Source organism: Lepidochelys kempii, chromosome 21 (genome assembly GCF_965140265.1).
Source record: "Lepidochelys kempii isolate rLepKem1 chromosome 21, rLepKem1.hap2, whole genome shotgun sequence".
NCBI lineage: Eukaryota > Metazoa > Chordata > Testudines > Cheloniidae > Lepidochelys > Lepidochelys kempii.
Window position 1 is genome coordinate 7818424 of NC_133276.1, and position 20904 is coordinate 7839327.

The window sequence follows — 20904 nt, forward strand, 5'->3', positions numbered from 1 at the left end:
TTCTTTTGAAAATGTGGCTCCAGCTGTGGTTCTTCAGCCATCCTGAAAATATTGGCCAAAGCAACTTGCCCAAGCTCAGACAGGAAGTCTGTAGCAGAGCTGGGAATTATACCCAAATCCCAGTTCAGTACCTTAACCCCAAGACCATACTCAGACTTGGAATTTGGCCTCAAACCTTGCAAAACTGAGTGACACCTTAGAAACCTGCCAGGATCCTGAAGGCCCCACTACATTTGTTTAATTTTTAACATCAAAACTAAATGCACACCACCACCCTTGCTCATCCCTGAATCTACCCTGTCAGATAAATAGACATTACTTGTTGGGAGTTGGCCAGCTGATTAGCTTTCAGCACCTGCTGCTGTTACAGAAGGAGGTCACCAGTTAGCCACACGTTGGGCATCCCAAATCTTTATGAAAATGCTGCTGGGATACAGTTATGCTCCAACACCAAACGGAAGGTTAATCTAGGCTTCTCTTTAGCAGCTGAAGGAACTCTTCCCATTGTCAAATACTAACATCTGAAGGGGAATTTTCAGCTCATTGCATCAAAAGCTGGTTTCTGAAACCATCCTCAAGTCAGCCTCACCTTACCTTATTGCAATTGTTCTAAAAATCTAGTGTAGACTGCATTATTACAGCAGGGTGTTCACATTTCACTCCAGCTGGCCACTGAAAACAGATTAGTCAATTTTTCTTCTAGGCTAGAAAGGCAGGATGGTTTTGTGATTAAGGTTGTGGATTAGGATTTAGCAAATAGTAATGCCTAGCTTTTATACCACGCTTTTCATCAGATCTCAAATGCTTTCCAAAGGAGTATCATCATCCCCATTTTACAGGGGAAACCGAGGCACAGAGGGTAAATGACTTGCCCAAAGTAACACAGCATGCCCTTGGCAGGGCCAGGAACAGATCTGAGCCCCAGTCCAGTGCACCATCATCTAGGTATTTGATTCCTGGCTCTGCCACAGACTGCTGGTGTGACTTTAGACAAGTCACTTAATCTCTCTGTGCCTGCTCTGCCTGTCTTGTCTGATTAGCGTGCAAGCTCTTCAGGGGAGGGACGGTCTCTTACTACATGTCTGTGCAGTGCCCAGCACAACGGACCCTGAGCTCAGCTGAGTTCTCTGGGTGCTACCACAATACAAATAATAGCTGCTTTTGTTTACTTACTTTTAATGTAGGGGTTGCAAATTCTGCTGGGAAAGATTTAAATCCCACCCCTATAACTGAATTAATTAGAATTAAACAAAACATTCCTATTGAACTTAGGTCTTGTTGTTGTTTTGGAAACAAAATCAAAATTTGGGGGCTTTCAGGTCTCAAAGCATTGGTCACCTTTCCTGGGTAGGTGAGACACAGGGAGTGATGGCCTTTCTCATCCACATCTCGTCCCTGCTTTGGAGGGGGAGTCAGTAAACTGGGGAAAGGAGAGTCCCACGCAGTCTCTTCCTTCCCTTTCCCGCCTGCTTTCCTCTGGAGACTTCCATGGTGGAGATTGCGATAGGGCTGTAGCACGGTCCCCTCCCCAGTTCGCTTCAACCTGGCATGCCAGCCAGCCAGCTTTCCTGCAGCAGTAGTCAGTCCAAAGACAAGGGAGAACCTAGACTCTGCACTGCATTGACCTATCTATATACCTGTATGAAAGAGCAGAAAGCAGCCAAAGGCGCCCATGAAGAGCAACGGGAGTTTTGCCACCCGTTTCACTGAGTGGAGGATCCGGCTGTAAGAAGCCCAAACTGGTGTAAGCTTACAAGGGCTTGGAAACACTTGGGTGTCAGTGCAAAGAAAGAGGCTTGAGGTCAGCTTTCAATGGCATTATAAATTGCTGAGTGGATAGCAGTGCATGCATCGTGTCAGCATGTGCCTTTTCAACAATATTCTGGCACAGACAGTGCCAGGGGTGATCAGGAGCAAATCCACTGACTGCAATGGAGCGACTGGCTTTTCACCAATGTATCTAAAAGCAGGTTTCCACCAGTTTTAAGTGAGCTTTCCTGCATGACGCCGTTGCTGTGAATCGTTATTTGTATTAAATTAGAGGGTCCAAAACTGATCAGGGACACTTTGTGCCAGGTACTGTACACATGTATAGTACAACACAGTTTCTTTCCCCAAAGAGCTTGCAATGTAAACAGACAAGATCAACAAAGGATGGGAGGGTAAGCAAGAGGCACAGAGCAGAAGCAGATGCAGGAATTGGACTGAGGTCTCCCGAGTCCCAGTCCTTGACGTGCTACACCACACTATGCAAGAAAAGCTCCCCTTCTCGTTTGCTAAAATGCCAAATAGCAACCTCTCCCAAAAGGAAAGTATCATGGCCCTGTCTGTAAAGAGGATCAGATGCCAGTTGTTCGGCTGCTCTTAACAGGATGTGAGCACATTGACAGGAACTGGATGCATCTACTTGACAAGTCCTCCTCTCCAGAAGTCAGATGGAAGGGTGAACAATTCCATTTCGCTCCAATACATTTTCTAGCTTCATTTTAAACAGAAGATTTGTTTTGCCTGCGGGGCTCTCTGGTGACAGACAGCTGCTATTCAACCAGGGGCAGGTAGAGAAGGGGAAGGGAAATCTCACCAGCAGAACATAGCTTATGGGGAACAGAATTGACGCAAGTTCTCTGAAATCGATTCTACCTGCCTCTGGCCAGGCTGCTCTAAACATCTGGACAGCTGTAGACACGAGGTGAGCGTGCTGCTGCACAGCTCCTCGTCAGGGAAAGCTGATGGAGCTAGGGGAACCAGGTATGCTAAGAACTATTCAGGGTATTGTTTACAAGTGACAGAGGCCACTGGTGGCAGGTGTGTAGGGTCCACAGCAATGGCAGAGTGAACGGGCAAGAGAACACAACGCAGGCACCCAGGAGAAGTGGTTAGTTGTCCAATGTGATTCGCCTGGTGAAGAGAGGTGCAGAAGCAATAGCAGATTGGAAGGGCAATTCTACTTAAGGATGGGTCCATTCTCTTTTATCACACCCCGACCGGAACCCGCATGCAGAAATGTCAACGGCAGCTCTGCATACAGGGTAAGAGCAGCGTCCCACCCTCTGTGTACAGGTGCCAGCAATGCTGCGGGGGGAGTGTGTGCGCGGGGGGCATGTAAGAAAGATCTGAGAAGTTTCTGCCAGCCTGTAAAATGACAATTTCTCTTGACCAGACATGCACATGGGGCTGTGAGGAGTCTTCCGGAGATAGGCAGGAAGGCCCCCTGCAGAGCTTGGGTTTTTATCTTCCCACTGAAGGTCCTGCTTTACGCTGCAAGCCTAGGCTTATGAAATTCTTGGCAGAGTGCAGAAAAAGCTGCCTTAGGTAGAAGACCGTGCAAGTAGACTGAGTATGGAGATCCGGAGGCTCTCCCATGTAAATCGCTAGTTTGTGAGCACAATTACTGCTCTCCGACAGCTGTTTGGCATCTGAAATGGTTGGTGGTCATAGCCCAGGTGTTAACCAACAAGTATTCGCTAGCGAAGCATCACTGCAGAGCTCCCTTCCTGGCAACGGTCAATGACTAAATGGCAGCGTGGCATCTGAACAATAATTTTACCCCCAGGAAGTGGTCCTTTTAAGAGAGGACAGAGCACGGTATGATGTGGGCAAGCTTCCACTGCCCCATCCTTGTGCTATGGCTAAAGAACTCAGTCTCCAGTTCTTTTATTCCGCCACCTTTCACCAACACCGGTTGCATTTATTTATTTATTTTTCTTAGGGAGCATTCCATCTGCTGTTTATTATGAAGCTGCATCTCCTTCTGGGCCAGTGACTAGTGATAAATCACCCCCATGAGTTTCTGACACATATAACACATGTAGTTGAGAATATTTTATATCTATCTAATGCATCTGGTTAATTTGTGTAGAGTCCCTCTTGCTTTTCCCCTTCCTTGACACCTGTTTGCCTGTACTTAGACTGTGCTCCTCCAACAGCGACTGTCTTTTCCTCAATGTCTGGAAAAGTACAGCAGGGATGCTACCACAAATCATAATCATGTCACAATAAAAGCACAGTGGTGCTGTTATAGCCGTGTCCATCCCAGGTTATTAGAAAGACGGGGGGGGGGGGGTTAACATCTTTTATTGGACCAACTTCTGTTGTTGAGAGAGAAGCTTTCGAGCTACACAAGCTCTTTTTGAAAGCTTGTCTCTCTCCCCAACAGAAGGTGGTCCAATAAAATGTTACCTCACCCCTCCCTTGTCTCTCTACTAAACCCACATTACAGCTACCAGTGTCTTTATCATTTTACCGAGTGACACTCACAGGAATAGGAGATAACCCTAATCAAGTGGACTGCATGTCCCACAAACAGTTAAATTTTACTCATGCCAATGTAAACACTCCACAGGTACATACCCACGTACCTCAGTGACGCCAGCTTTGCTGCACAGTTGGCAGCTGAGATTTCCTAACACTGACTGAGCAGCTCTAGCAAGCAGCTCCCGATACCTAGTTAGGTGAAATTTACATTGCCATGTTCTATAGAGGAGTATGTTTCTTTTCAGATACCTAAGCTTCCTCCATGCCCACCCATTTACAAAGGGACAGCACTCCTAACATCTCAGGTTAGGCAAAACTCTCTCCCCATTCCATTCTGTCACAGACGGTTCGGGACCAGACTCTGATCTGAGTTACACTGCTATAAATCTGGTCTAACCCCACAGTATTCAACGAAATCACCAATTTGAGATGTGAATCTGGCCCATACCTCCTGCCCTAACCAGCCATAATCACCTCAGTTACCAAAATGGTACTCTGTACCATACAAGGCAATAGAAAGTCTCAGGGTACTTTTTCTATACTTTGCTCTAGTCCAGTCCAATTGTTTCCAAGATCTTCTCATTCAGTCTCCTACAGTCACAAGCAAATAAGTTACTCATATGAAAGAGGGTCTTGAGCTGCAGAGGATTTCCTATTGATCTGTTAAGCTGCACATGTACACACACAAAGTGAAATAAATAAGGTTGCTATACTGGTAACAAAGGTTTTATTTAAGCTTTGCCGAAACACAGTACAAATTAAAAACTAAACCTTCTAAGTTACCCTATCACAAGATTTCAAATGTCAATTATATTTTGCATGGGAAACAAACAAGTCATGAATTTACTCCAATCAAAGCATTGTAAAATAGTGCAAATATAAATAGAAGTATTTTGGTGAGCTTTATGATACAAGTAGGGAGCATGTATTCCATAGATATTTCACTTTTCCTGGATGAAAATATATTTAGGTGCAAAACAGGGGAAGGGTGCTTAGGGGATTTAGTAAGAAATTACCTTTTGTGGAAGGGAATTGGTCTTTCTATTGTTATTCAAGAGCATAAAACATTTCTGCTACCTACACAATATTTCAGACATCTTCAAGCGCTTTCTCAGATAGGTACACAGGGGTGTTGGAAGGATTCCTGCTTGCACAGCACCTTAGCTCTTATAGCACTTTATTAAGTATTATTACAGGGTGATCAGACAGCAAATGTGAAAAATCAGGACAGCGGGTGGAGGGTAATAGATGCCTACATAAGAAAAAGCCCGAAATATCAGGACTGACCCTGTAAAATCAGGACTTCTGGTCACCCTATATTATTAGAGAGAAAGGTCATCACAAATAATTTGTAAACTGTCTGAATACAAAGAGTTAAGAATGAACGAGGAAGCTGCCACCTTGAAAGCTGAATGACCATTTGGGACACAGGGGATGTATGGAAGCAGGAGTCATTTTCAAAGCAGCTGTGTTATTTTAAAATGTATTAACAGTCGTTTAACATGCGTAACATTCACCAATTATCTTTTAGTAACAGGACCTCAGGCAACTGTACTGCTTCTCATACGTTCAGCTGTCCTCCCTGGCCGACCCTTTCCAACCTGGGCTCCAAAAGGGGGCACCGCTATAAACAGTCAGAATTTCAGAGATGTGGAGTAGCTCACAACTGACGCTCAAGTGAACAAGAGATCCAGGTGTTCAGCCGCTCCGAAAAATCAGGGCACTGAATTAAGGTGCCTAATTCTGGATTTAGGTGGTTAACTTTCTGGTGCCTGTATTAGCTTCCCATCTGTAAAATGCTGACTTCATTTGTAACGCGCATTGAGATCTACAGATCAAAAGAGCTATACAAGAGCTAGGTATTTTATTGAAATACTTTGGGTCCTGTCTCTGCAACTAAGGCATGAGAACATACTTCCTGTTGGGAAATGTCAGTAAAACGGCAGCTCTGATTGAATTAGGGCTTGTCTATACAGAAAGGTTGTACCACTCTAACTATTAAGACATATAGCTGTACAACCCTCTTAGGCCTTGTCTACATGGCCACTTTACAGCGCTGAAACTTTCTCGCTCAGGGGTGTGAAAAGACACCTCCCTGAGCGCTGCAAGTTTCAGCGCTGTAACGTGGCAGTGTAGACAGTGCCCCAGCGCTGGGAGCCGTGGTAGCTACTCCCCTCGTGGGGGTGGTTTCTTCTCTCTCCCAGCGCTGGTGCTGCGGCAGCACTTTGACGTTGGTAGTGAAGATGTACCCCTAGTGTGGACACCGTTACACTGGTGTAAGCATCTATGGGAAGGGGAATAAGCTACATCGGACTACGGTACCTTTATACCGGTATACCTGCATCGACACGAGGCATTACACCAGTATAACTATTTCAGGGGGGAAAAAATCATATCCTTAAGCAAGATAGTTATACTGGTAAGAAAAAGAAGCTGATGCTTCTGAAATACCACTTTTATATCTGCTACATAATAAAAATAAATCTCCAAGCTGTCTAATGTTCATTGTGGCTTTCCTTTGACACAAGGGGATTTCCGCTTAGACTCCTTATAACTCTTAGCCACTGAGTAGAGGCAAGTATCTCAAGCTTTGTATATATTACACATCTTCATAGGGTTTCAGTAAGGATATTATATCCCCACCTGACCCAATACATTGTACTTTCAGGCTTTTTTGATCAACATGGACTACACACTTCACAACATGTTGGGTCTGAAAACTATTCAAACAGAACTCTTAACAAAATGCACTTTTTTCAAGGCACCCGGGCAAACAAAATTCACAGTGTCCAGAAGATGTGCTTTCAAGTTTACGTCCAAGCATCCACCTTGCCGAGCGCACAAACATCGAAAGAAAGGAAGGCAGCTAGCTGGTAACCAACAGTTCCCACTTCTATACGATTGTAAGGAAACCCTGCTGAATCTTCAACGGCCCAAAGGAAGGCAAAGGTGCGTCAGCTTCATTTTAGTGACCCTTCAGCAAGACAGTAACAAGTGTGCTTCAGATATGGGGCCAGAACCCCCAACGGTGTAAGTCAGCATAACGCCACTGACTTCACTAGAGCTATGCTGATTTACACCAGTCGGTGATCTGGCCTGTTTGCAAAACAATATTGTGAAACTGCAATTTGGTGCACTGCAGCTTAACTTGTGATTTAAAAACAAAACTCATTCCATTTATACATGTACAGCAAACAAAAACAGACGCAGTAATCATCACACAGTAAAACAACATCAAGTCAATACAGCGGCAGAATCACCAACAGGTTTGGTGTGCTTTTGGCAGTGATAGCTCTGATCCCACACATCCCATCTCCTCCGATGTCCCTACAGAAGAAGAATAAGCTCAACGTGGTTTTGGTGCTGCTGGGTTTTGTGACCTTCCCTGGCAGATGCAGACGCACGGCTGGCTTGTTACGAATGGGTTGAACACATGGTAAAGACTGGGTTTTTGACTTGAGAGGGAGTGAAAAAAGGAAGGAAAAAGTTGCTTTGCGAACCACCTGAAAGAGTATCAAGTATTTAGTGGCCTGGAATGGTTCCCATTTCTGCTTAGACTTGCTCACTCATAGCTCCCAATGCACTGCTAGTCAGCTAGTACATCCAGGACTGGCGCTGTGCTGGTCAGTCTATGCCAAGTAGAAGCACTTTCTAACTAAAAGCCACAAATCAACAGCGAGAGAGGAAAAGCCTGGATTATAACCATGGAAAAGAGATCCGTTCCCCTCTCCTCCTCCCAAGGTCAAGATTAAACCAGAGGAGAGCCACTGCCCTCTCTGCATACAACATAGCTAAGAGGGTACTGATCAATCAATGCTATATATTCTCTCTTCCCTTCCCATTTGAAACTTTGGAGATAGAGCTGCTTCAGCAGCAGTGTGCTAAGCGCTGCTCTAAGGAACCTTGTGGGGGGCCTGTACCTGCTTTGTCTCTCTACCAGGGAGATGAAGGGAGTTAGAGAGACTACAATAAAAATACTATATCAAAAAGGAATGTCGCTAGAGAGGAAACTACAGTTCTTTGTGAATATGTAAAGCCTCCCGCAGCTCTTCAGGCCCAGCTGAACTGTACACCCTCAGGAACTCTGGGCAATAAGGCTATGATGTACAGCACAAGCTGCAATGACTGGCAGTGATGGTTCAGAAGGGGGAGGCAAAATCTTCCCCAAACCACATGCTAGAGACAGGGCAGTCTAGGTGACCCAAGTAATAGGAATCCCCACCCAACTTGCACTGGATAGACACTTTACAGCAGAAGGCAGGTATGTGGATCTTAACAGTTAGAGGGTAAACACCTGCTAGATCAAATAATCCACCTCTTTGGAGGAGAGCATAGTCTTCACAGCAGAAGACGCAGCCCTTCAATGTGTATTCTATGGACACAGAACTATGGCTTCCCAGTGTATTGAGACGCTACACCAAATGCACATTTCTTGGTATTTAAAACAGAGAAGTGACAGAGTCCACCCTAGAGTTATTTTAAACAGGCCTGGACAAAGCCTTGGATAACAGATTGTTGAGAGCAAACCTGTGATGGCCAAGGAGTGCTGGGCTAAATGGGACCTAAGAGGTGTTGGCCATCTTTATTTTTCTAGATTTTTATTTATTTAAAATAAGTAGGAAATAAAACAAAGGTGCCAAAAGGAGTGTGTGTTTTGAGGAGGGATGGGGGTAAGTAAATTCACTCCACATAGTGAGCTGTATTTGTGGCTCTGGCTCTGCAGGAGAGAAGGGAAAGTGCAGCAGGAGAAGGGCTATATACCTGCTTTACAGCCAACTGATATGCATAGATCTATTGGGGAATGATCTAACCTGAAGGAGACCCTGCACTTGGTAAGATCGTGTGCTTCCATAGCACAGTCTCTTCCCTTTGCATCCTGCAGATGCCTCTGCACATGGTCCGAGGTCTGTGCTGCACAGTGATTCTCTACCTGCCCAGTGGAAGTTACTCAAACCCTAAGGGGTCCCCAGGGTAGCTGTGGCTGCAGGCGGGAGTCTCCGGTAGTTTGGGTCCAGTGGAATGTGAATGACCCTGTTCCCCTACAGATCCCCCAGGCTTGAGGACAGGCACCCCACAGCCATCTCCATGTGGGCAAACCCTGACCAACCTCCACAAGGGACAATAGAGGATGCTCTCCATGAGGCAGTCTTCACAGATTTCCAACCCCTGGAGCTCCTTCCTGCAGATGGGGGTTGAGAAAGATCTGGGCAGATACTAGGATGTGCTCTTTAAGAAAGAATTTAACAACAGTTTAAAACTACAAATTCTAGCTGAGTTCTAACGGCCGATGGACCCTCTATTGCACTGTGCAGATAAGAATACCGCAGAAGGATTCTGAGAAGCGTTAAAACCTGTAAGAAACTACATCAAATTTAAGAGGGTCCAAATGTGACCAACACCACACAACAGATACTAAGGTGGCATACTAAGACGACCTTATTTTTCAAAATTGCACATTAGTAAATCTCTCCAGCACTTTAAATAGAGACATTTCTCAAATGATCAGCCAGCTTAAAAAAGGCAGGTATGCAGTTAAAACAGCTGTTGGTGTGAGGAGCTAATTATGAGCATTAGAATGCTCACATGTACACGCACAACTGTTGCAAGCGCACACCTCACCTAAGGCCCAAATCCTCAGCTGGTGTCAATTAGCATGGAGTTGACTGAGCTATGCCGATTGACAGCAGCCAAGGAACTGGCCCCCCAACTCTATATCTTAATTAAAAGGGATCCAGTAAGAAAGCAAGACATGACACCTTGCTGTTGCATGATTGCTAAATCATACAGGGTGGTTTACATATTGATTAAACGCTGGGGAGGTTTGTTTTTCATTAAGGATTTTGGAGAGTCTCTCATCCTGATCTTACAAAATACTGCAGAGAGTCAGAAGTCTTGTAACCCCCGTTTACCATTACTCTTCTGAGAACTAATCCTTGGAGAATTCAGCCTACATACATGTACACACAGACACACGCTCTTCCCGCCCTGTGTTTTCTATTTTGAGGCACTGCACAGAGTTTAGCTTACTGCAGAGCATACAACCAACCAGAGTTACATACTTATTCATTAACCATCTGGCTTCTGTAAGGATCAGTTATGAAAACAAGACCATCCGGGTGAAATCATCATCTCTAGACCTTGGAAAGAAAAGGATTTAGAAATTCTAAAATCCAGGGCAGATCAGTCAGGCCCCAGCAACGTAAACTGACACTAAAAACTGAACATTGTTTAATTTCATTACTGGGATTCCGCAACTTCCTTTGTCAGTTTGGGACCCCTGTTCTTTAGCTGAGTTACGTGGTTAGCCTCCCTTGCAGCACCATAGACACCAACGTAAACCTTGTGGCAGCTGTCCCCTGACAAGCGACCATTTAAATCCCTGAAGCACCTTGCAGCAGCATGCTATCCCATGAAGATTCTGATCACCATCTGGATCTGTTTCTTGCACACTGGACATGGCAATCTCCCTTTCTTCAACATTTTTGCACATTTGAAGCAAGCCACTAGGTGAGCAGACCTTCCATGGACAATATTCCCATCCCGCGGCCTCTTCTGGCATAGAAGGCAGGGATTCAACAAATTTTTTATATTCTCTTGGCATTCTACTTTTTCCTCCTTTTTGTGTTCACCAAAATGCATCTGTGGCTCCTGGTCCTTGCCCTTGCATTCTTCTGCCAAACCCAGGGACTCCATGGAGCTGCCAGGGTCTACATGTGACTCGCATTCCTCTGTGTACAGATCTTTGGGTCGGCAAACTGGAGCAGACACGGTCCTTCTGCAGTCTGGGACATCGATTCCCTCATCATCCTTTTTGCCTTGAATAGTATCAATGGTGGACAGAGAGAGAGAATGAGCTAGTTTGGGGCAATCAGAGTACCAGTCCTTCCGTAAGGCCCAACAGCGGTAACAGTACCGTTTGACTGGAGAGTTAAACTTCTTGCATTTGGTGCATTGCCAGCAGTCCTGAAGAATGAACGGAGTAGACAAAAACAAGAGCAAGTCAGTGCATTCTTGCTAAGACTGCTTTCCTTTATGTGCGGGAAGCAGCAAAGAAGAGTCATCAAAAATGGCAGTGTGTCAAGGCTCCCGGATGCATGATACACAGTGGCAACTTAGAGAGCCTAAGAAACATTTCACCGTGCTCATAACACCTACAGACTCACGCCCTCTGCTTAAGAGTTTACTTTGTCTTTTCCCACCTCTCAACTTTCATGTCTTTGGAGGAAAGTAAAGTTCTCATTCTGTGCAGTTTATTGAAATTTAAGTGCCCCACTCTAAATTCAAGGGTAAATAGCTCCTTGAATTGGTTAGAAGTGTATTTCTCAGAATCATTAATTATTTAGCATCTACTGGATCTACACAATTGATAGTGGCTTACTTGATTACCCTATATTCCAAGGGCAATGGCTACTCAAGTTTAGAGCTATAATTCTGCTGTCCTATGCCAGGGACAATCAGATTTGTCAAGCCAGCACACTCTAGAAAAGTGTGCTCAAAATTTTTTTGGCTCTGCCAGCTGCAAGGAACAGTGTGACATATTTTTTTTTGACATACAGCAAAACCCTCAAAAGAGAGCCTGCAAGGACTGGGGAAAAAAGAGCACAGATGATAGAACATAGATCTGGTGTCAGTTAAGATACACTAGGAAGGATGCCTCTTGGAGAAGAGTCAAAAGGTACAATTCTTTTCCACATTGTTCAGAAACCGAAGGGCGAAATGCGGAAGAAGGCTGGATCTGTAGTTCAAGTGCTAAGTAGGCTGTGGGTGACCCAGGTTCAATTACTGCTCCACCACAAACACCTTTTGTCACCCTGCACAAGTCACTTCATCCCTCTCTGCCTCAGGTCCCCATCTGTAACATGGTGATAACAGCATTGCCCTACCTTCATGGGATGTAGAGGATAAATACACTAAAGATGGTGAGGCACCCAGATGCTACTGTGACAGGAGCCATGTGTGTAACTAAAACAGATTAGAGTGACAATTGGATTCTCTCTCCATCCTGGGGACCACCTTGAAGCAACCAGCAGTTTAGTAGCTGGTTTGGAGCTCTCAGGATACACTGGAACTCTGATTGGAATACAGAATATTTCAGCAGCATGTTTTCTGATATGACTAACTCTGATCTGGCTATTTCCCTGGCTACCGGGGGCTTAGTTTATACTTCTGAATTTTCATCAAGGATAATATCCCAGATTTCCTTTCAGACTGCAATACAGACTTGGCCCTAGAACAGTGTGCAAACACATCCATATTTACATTTTTCATCTCTCATAACAAAACCAGGTTTTTTTTTTTTCATTCTAATTAATTTAGTGCTGGCTTGACAGCGCCAGACACTGAGGGCCCGATTCCCATTTACACAATTCTGGCTGCGTAAAGAGGCCGTAGCATAACACAGAAGAAAGCCCTGAATCATCTAGCCAGGGAACAGCTACAGCACAGGCAGGTGCAAACTCTTCCACACTGCCCAGCAACACTGCCTAAACCTGCATGCGAAGGGACTGTTCTGTTGTGAGTGGTGTGTTCCGTCTCCATGGCCCATTCAATGCTTGACTACTCTTCAGGCTGCCAACAAGGGGACCATTTTGTGCCAATCCTGGTGTCAGTATTTAAACCGACACCTTTTCAAAGCAAACTGGACTGAGAGACACCCCTAAACTTCATACAGGTGACCAAGCAAAGGGAATGTACTTTTTTGCTACAGAGCACTTATCATGGCTTTTGAAAGGGATATAGTAAACATTCTCCTAGCACAACAAATAGTGTACATTTTAGTCAGACAAGCTGGCACAGCACACTCAGAGCATGGGATGCTGAGCTAAAGATGAATACCTCAGAGGCAGCTTCTACATCTGTGTCGTCACTTAGGCACTGAGAATCCTCGAGGTCATCAGTACACGTAACCTCAATCAACTAGGAAGAGTAAATAAGTTATTAGAATTGTATGCAAAACTCACTAATGACTTTTCTAAAAATGTATTTGTGGATTTTTCTTCATCCTTCAAACATGCATGTGGGTAACTTTACTCATGTGACCGGTCCTGCTGATCATCGACAAAGTTTGCAGGATCAGGCCTAAACCATTAAACTGACTGTGCACAAAGTTTTCGCAAAAAAGCACAAGAAAAATATTTTTCAGTGCTGAATCTTAAAGTAATGGCTCTAGTAATGGTAGAGAAAAAATTCAGAAGTGTGATTTTCAGCTGATTGTGTGCCTTCAAAAATGACTTCAATGGGTCAAAACGAGCAGAGATGTAGGACTCCCAACAGCTGATAGCTTCTGAGAAAAATGGTTCTAATGGACATCCCATCAAGAGACTATTGAGGGGGGTTCCTTTACTAAGGAAGGCTTACAAAGTTGGCTGGTCATTGGACTGACTGTTCCCAATACAGAAGCAGAGCAGGAGAAGAGAAATGAATGGCAAAGGTTTGCAACATAAATTAGATCAGCTAACACAGCCGTACTGTGTATCACTAGGAGATACCTTTTTCTCACTCTCTTTCCCCACTTCTTCACAGTCCACCGTCTCCACTTTGACAGCAACATTGAATTGATCAGACGCAGATTCATTGAGGAACCACAAGTCATCAGTAGTATCTGAAACAATGGCAGTGTCTATGTCCTAGTAGAAAGGAGATGGGGAAAAATATGCATGTATTGGGATATTAGTGATTCAACAGGTGTGGGTATACGGAACTCCAGTGCTCTCAACAGGAGAGAGGGGGCATAACTGCAGCCCTAATGCATGCTCTCCTCTTCTTTTATACCAGACTTCTCCCCACTCAAACTCTCTCAGTGACTCTTGGGGTGACAAGCAATGCAGTAGAACACGCTGAAAAATGGAGACACATTTTCAGAAGTGTCCATTTTCTGACCAGCTCTACAATTCAGTCCCCTTGTTAACAGTTGACACAGGCTAGCCAGCATGCTACATATATCTTCATTATATATTAGTGACTTTTATCCCAAAGGATCCCAATGACCTTCACAGAATATATGCACACGGCACCACTGAAATACAGTCAACACTTTGGCATGGAGAAGAAAACATTGGGGAGCGGGGACATTTTGTCCAGACATACCAAAGCAAACCTTGCATTCATGAAAAGACTTTTAACTGGGTAGATAGAAGGGAGAAGTTGCAGGTCTTGGACAGACTCTGAACTGTGGGGAAAAAAATGACTACAGGAATATTTACTTGACCCACACAAGAGTGGATAGGAAGAGAATACACTGCATTTTTAGCTGTTTAAAGTATCCATTTACCTGGTTGGTTTGTATGTCTGTTGACCCGTTACTTCTGGACTTGTAGTTGTTTCTCAGATTTCCTAAAAACCACCATGGAAGGCCAGCTACATCCCACTCCTCAAATACCAGATCCAGTTTGGGCTTCTTGCTTTTTGAGAGGTTTTCTATTAAGTCTTTGTCTGCAAAAGCCAAGTAGAATCTAGGTCATGACAGGCATATGCAGCTTGTGGCACCAGCAAAGCAGAACCATCCAAGTCTAATACATTGTGTATTACAGAATCTTTAATTCCATACCTTTCTGCCTGAGCTAGGTTAACAAGCCCTTGGCTGTATTTATTACAGCATCACACTGGCATGTTGCACCTCCTGTACTTTTGGATGCTCACGTTGCTTAGCAGAGCAGTCATGTGCATTATTTACAGGTTGCGCATATGTGCACACGGACACGGAGTACAGCCCTGTTGATTCCCTTGACCATCCCCTTGAACACCACCACTACACTGCAGATTCGAAGTGACACTCCCTACAGGGACATGCTTGTGAAACCTGGTGCACAAATAAAACTCATACAATACACTGGGGACAAATTCAGCTTTCGATAAACTGGGCACACTGACACTTAAACTGATGAGTTAGATCTGGTCACACCAGGTTTGGATTTGGCCCCAGTTTCCAGCAATGAGTGCTCCTTGATTCCATGAGAAGGCTCCCAGCCAGAAACTCTTCAAAATGAAGGCAATCTGTCAGTCTTCTCACTCCTTGTCTCACTTTAGCCCACAGAATTCAACCTTTGTTCCCAAACACATGGGGGCCTCATTTCCAAAGAACTTTCACTCCAGCTCTTTATTCAGGCCTGCCGTTTTGAAGGCACAGACAAGGACCACCTCTACGTGCAATCAGGTAAATATCTACCCATCCTCATTTGGACTAACTAATAATCGAGCCTGCGAACAGAGGAGCCAGTTTTTGAACATCAGACCCTTTGATATCAGGGTGGAGTTGGGAGTAATGAGCAAAAAGGAAACAAACCCTCCATATCCCATAATACGCATGCCACTGAACTAGCAAGAAAGCCCCAAGAGACATTAAAACAAATTTCAAGAGAGGAATTTTCTAGTTATGAGGATGGATGAAAAATACAGCAAAACTTAACACTATTGTTATTCAGTTCTCTGATAGGGTTGCGGGTACTGACTGCAGACAGCTCGGTCTGTATTCCAATTAATTAGAAGACAAAGTCCCCATGGAAGATAAATTGATACAAATATAATTTCAGCATTTAAAATACCCCTCTAAGATTTTTGGTGGCGTTGCTTAGTGATAGATGTCCTGTTTGGTGTTAACCTGCCATTTCCTCCAAGTGTTTGTTTATTTATGAGGCCAAGTATCCGGGCTAAAAAGCGTGTACATTATGCAATACCTACGGCAGATATTTATGGTTCTCTAAATCTTTGCACATAAAATCATGACTTTGGAAGATTACTTTCCACAATAGGATTTTTATTACTCTCCCAGCATCCTACTCTGATCGGCTTCTCCCATCCAGAGCACCATGTGCAGTATTCACAAATGTGTAGGTGGGCTTGTGCTTGCCCCTCAATGTGGAAACAACCTGCACTCACCTTCGTAGTTTCCATAGTTGAGCTGTGAGGTAGACAAAGCAGGAGCACCACTTTTGTCCTCTATTCCCTCAGTGTCAGAGCTTCTCCCTGTGCTAGTCTGCTTGAAGGAAGGCAGAAAAGACAGCCATTAATCCATCAGAGCTTATAGGGACAAGGGGATGTAGCACTTCCACTCTGAGTCACCAGCTGCAGTGCAACACCAAGGAGTTCCATAGAAGAATAAAAGTTTTTTGAGCACAACACACAGTATTAACCTTTCCAGAAGGCTGCTATGGATTTATTATCAGCACACGAGGAGTACTTTCAACCCAGGAAAAATCTCAAGATTGGCAAGAAACCAAAAGTTGCCATCTTTAATGCAGTAATATTGTGATATTCATCCCCCACCACCCCCACACTCCAGACTGCATAGGCACTTCCCATACCAAACTGTATTATTCCCCATGTATATGCCCAAAACAAGTTAGGACTAGACAAAGATTTTTCCCAGGTTTTCAGATTCTGCCTGGAAGCTTTCGAAAATGATCCCACTGAGCAAAACCAGTTTACGCTTTTAGGAAGTTCAATCTGTTGTTTGAAGAATGGGAGAAACAAAACAACACACACACACTCACAAAAAAAATCCAAACACAGTGCAAGCCGGAGGGACTGAGGACAGGAAGTGTTACATCCCAGAGAAACGCGCCCAGAGAATGGAACTCTGTTATGAAGAGAACAGAGAAGGGTCACTCTGTCCCTGGTCTGTGGACTCCCAAGAACTTTTAAGGAAGGCGAAGACCTACCAGTCAAGCAGTAAAAAGTTCTGGCAGTCCACCATGCACAGGTACAGAGAAGGGGCCGCTCTGTACAACAAAAGAAACCACCAGGCAGTGGGTTTACCTTCAGCTGGTCTTGGCTTGGATTATCGACGCTCTGATCCTTTGCGAGAGCAAGAGTCTGTGCAGCATCTATATGGCAAGTAAAACAAAAGAAAAAACCTTCCCTGGTAATAACCATTCTCACAACACAGAGGGCCCTCAGCAAGCAACCAACGAGCCAGGCTTGGCAGACAGGTGTGTAGCACTTTACAGAAGAAAGGATTCTAGTTGCTTAGGCAGCTGGCCAATTCCCAGATGGCTATTACAGGGGGACTGCTTATTTCTTTGTTCTTATTATGAGGGCACTGGACTAGGGAGTAGGAAGTGTCTGTGGCCACTGGGAGACCTTACACCTCATTGCAGGTAAGAATCCTAACACCCCGCACATGGCCTGCCCTCCCTCTGCAAGCTGCCAGGTTGTAGGCAGGGAAGCTCAATGCAGCAGCAGAGGTGGTGACTCCAGCATGGAGCCTAGAGCAGCTCCCTGCTGAAAAACAAGGCCACGAGGGAAATGCCTGACGGATACACTCTCTGTCACTGGCCACAGAGACTAGCTGTGGGGAGATGTCATTTTGAAGAAAGAAGAAACCAGACCAAATAGGGGAAGGTCCACATCCTGGCAGACTCCTCCCTCGGTATTCACAGTCAGTGTACATGTCCTCAATACAACTTAATGCAGACAAATACACAGGCCCCAAAGGTTAATCAAAACTCCCCCGCCCCCCAAAAACCTTACAGTCTAAGCTAAAAGCCAAAGCAACCAGGTTAACAAAAATGATTGTAACTAAACCGAAGACCCGTATTTTAGAAAAGACTAAATGAGCAGAATGGCTCATAGGGACCGCTCCCGCTCCCTTTTAATTCCATGGCAACGCTGACTTCTAGGAGAGCAGGACTGGGTTTCTATGCCTGTTGTACTTCACAACACAAACAGGAAGACACAGTGAAGTGCAGTTACAGATAGAAAAGTGACTGTAAAACGACACTGCTGGATCCCATATTCTCTCCCACTCACGTCCCTATCAAATATACTCTATTTACAAGCCCATGGTTGATTTTTCTAATGCCCAACAAAGCAAATCTGAAAATCCAGCCATTTTCTTCTGCCTCTTCCATCATCATCAGCAGTAAAGATTCTGAAATGAGAGATTAGCTGATGTTGCCTGAAGCAAAAGAGACTTCAACTCACTCATCCATATTTGCTTTGGCTCCACAGTGTTAGAAGAGGAAGAATGGCTTTATGATGAAGTCTAACTCTGTCTGAACATATTATATATAGAACACACTATTCTTACAATGGTTGAAAAAACACCTTTCATACTGGAAAATGTCTCTGCCAACATAAATAAAAACACTGAATGTAAAATTTAAAGAAAGCAGATAGCCTAAAGTAGATGTTGTATGACTCAGGCTGAATACGGAGATCTACTGATGAAAAGTACTACATGACAGCTAGGTGTTATTAAGGAGATATGTTCTTATCCCACAGTCACTTTTCCTTCTATAAGTGCACTTTATAGAAGTGGCCTCAATAATTTGCAGAGTGAGGCACTGAGAATCAGAAATCTGGCCAGTGAATATTGTTTGCTGTCCCCGAACATGAAGTATGAGAGACTATGAAGTATGACAGGCAATGGAATCCTATTTCCAGTTGCCTTGTTCTAAGAAAAAATTAAATAAATCCACAAGCATCCTTCCTAGACACTTGTGAATTCACGACTGGGTGTACAAAATAAGGGATCTGTCTGCCAAGCTTGTTTCGTTTTGTTCCCCCCCCTCACACACACACACACACACACACTGGTATAACTTGGTGACCTACTCTCTTAAGGAACATTATTTCCTTTGGCAAGTTTAAAAATAGTTACACCATGACTGGAATGAACAAATGCAAGCTCACCCACACAAACACGCACATACACACCTCTAGCAGAGGGGAGGTTGCTAGCAGGAGAAAATGTTTCCCTAGGGTTCTTTACTTTCCACATATGCTGCTTGTGAGTAAGCCAGGGAATCACCACCATAGAAAGTAGCACTCACACAGTTATTCTGCAGATACAGGTAGGTGGTTAGACAAGACAGTGCTCAGGCAGGTTCTCCATTACAGACAGGAATGGGTGATCTCCAGAAGCACTGATGCACACTAACCAGGTCTGAAAAGCGGAAAACTACACAGCATTTGGCCACAGTTTCTGAAATGGCCTCTAAATTTGCATGCACCACTACTTGTTAATGCAAAAAATAGACTAGGCCCCTCTGAAAACTGTGTCATGGGTATTAAACTGCTTAGAGCCTTAGGAAGTATGGCATGTGACCTCACAATTCTAACAATGCACCTTGCTCACGATTCACATGCTTGCTATTTCAGTATGACAGGTTTCAGAGTAACAGCTGTGTTAGTCTGTATTCGCAAAAAGAAAAGAAGTACTTGTGGCACCTTAGAGACTAACCAATTTATTTGAGCATAAGCTTTCGTGAGCTACAGCTCACTTCATCGGATGCATACTGTGGAAAGTGTAGAAGATCTTTTTAAATACACACAAAGCATGAAAAAATACCTCCTCCCACCCCACTCTCCTGCTGGTAATAGCTTATCTAAAGTGATCACTCTCCATAAGAGAGTGATCACTTTAGATAAGCTATTACCAGCAGGAGAGTGGGGTGGGAGGAGGTATTTTTTCATGCTTTGTGTGTATTTAAAAAGATCTTCTACACTTTCCACAGTATGCATCCGATGAAGTGAGCTGTAGCTCACGAAAGCTTATGCTCAAATAAATTGGTTAGTCTCTAAGGTGCCACAAGTACTCCTTTTATTTCAGTATGAATTCTCTACTGAGTAGACGCTAACAGCTGTACTAATTGAATGGTAGATTGTGACATGCGGGAAAACAAACACAAGGGACTAGGTTAACAACAACAACATTTGTTTCAACTTGTGACTGAATTTCTTTTTATGTGGATGGATTTGACAGCTTTCCCCATGAGCTGACAGAGTAACTGTGATGTTGAGCGGGTAAGTCAGGTATTCAGACCTCTGACACTGGACTGGATTATTTAAGGGAATAGGTCATCATGTCAGATTTCCAACACCTCTATGCGTAGTCCTAACTAAGATCACAATGTATAGACGCAAGCAATAGTCAGGAGCCAGGTGGAGATCACTCAACATTTTGTAGCTTAGCAAAGGTTGAGAGATGAGCAAAGGTTTCAGTGGGGTATTTTTAGCCAAGCCAGTTCACTCACACCTAGCATTTAACCCTGTCAGTTTCCAGGATGTGCCTCTGGATGTAAACTGTCTTCTACTTTTTGAGGTGTAGCTCCAGCCATACACTGGCAAGTCAGGCAAAGGGCTAATTGGTTTTCAACCACGTGAACTGTTTGCAGACACACATGTGACTTGAATGTATTCTCAGAGTGTGTCCCCACAAAGCCTCCACAAGCAGTTTTCCACTCCAGGAACATTTCTCTTTCCTACATATCATTACTTACCCAAATTACATTAACATTGTACTGAATGCACTTGGCTGTACTAGGACAAACCTACCTGTAATAGTAACAGAAGTCAGGTTCCTTTTCAGCATGTCATAAACTGGGCTGCAAGAAAAAGAGGACTCGTGAGTGCAACCACAGCAAAAAATATGATAGCCTTTCCTCATCACTACATTGTTCTCCCAGTTGCCCCATGCCTCCTAACATCCTCTCCATTCCAGCCACTATGCAACAGCAGAAAGCAGCAAGAACCTCCTTGCTCGCAGCCAGTGCAGCTCTCTAAATGAGCAATACTGGCCAGGGGAAGGCACGGTAAGGGAAGTACTGAAACAACTTCTCCTAAGGTAACTCTTATGAACCGTAATTTAAAGGTGCCCCCCTCTGGCAGAGCTCCCAAGGTGGGGAAAACATTACGAGCCCAGATTCACCC

General features: G+C 44.3%; 1 protein-coding gene across 4 annotated transcripts in view; it reads right to left on the minus strand.

Annotated features, from left to right (window-relative positions):
• Positions 1–4964: 4964 nt before the first annotated feature.
• The window catches only part of MDM4 (MDM4 regulator of p53), a 34143-nt gene continuing 18203 nt past the window's right edge, over positions 4965–20904 (minus strand). Inside the window, exons 5-11 of one of the 4 annotated variants that reach the window (XM_073320261.1) lie at positions 20530–20579; positions 17008–17075; positions 16129–16228; positions 14525–14685; positions 13743–13880; positions 13090–13170; positions 4965–11217 (exon numbers count right to left, since the gene is read on the minus strand). In XM_073320261.1, the coding sequence (XP_073176362.1) occupies positions 10657–11217; positions 13090–13170; positions 13743–13880; positions 14525–14685; positions 16129–16228; positions 17008–17075; positions 20530–20579 (1159 nt within the window). In that variant the 3' untranslated portion in view covers positions 4965–10656. Of the gene's footprint in view, positions 11218–13089; positions 13171–13742; positions 13881–14524; positions 14686–16128; positions 16229–17007; positions 17076–20529; positions 20580–20904 lie in introns of those variants that run through there. The other 3 variants (XM_073320262.1, XM_073320264.1, XM_073320263.1) reach the window with 3 other exon arrangements.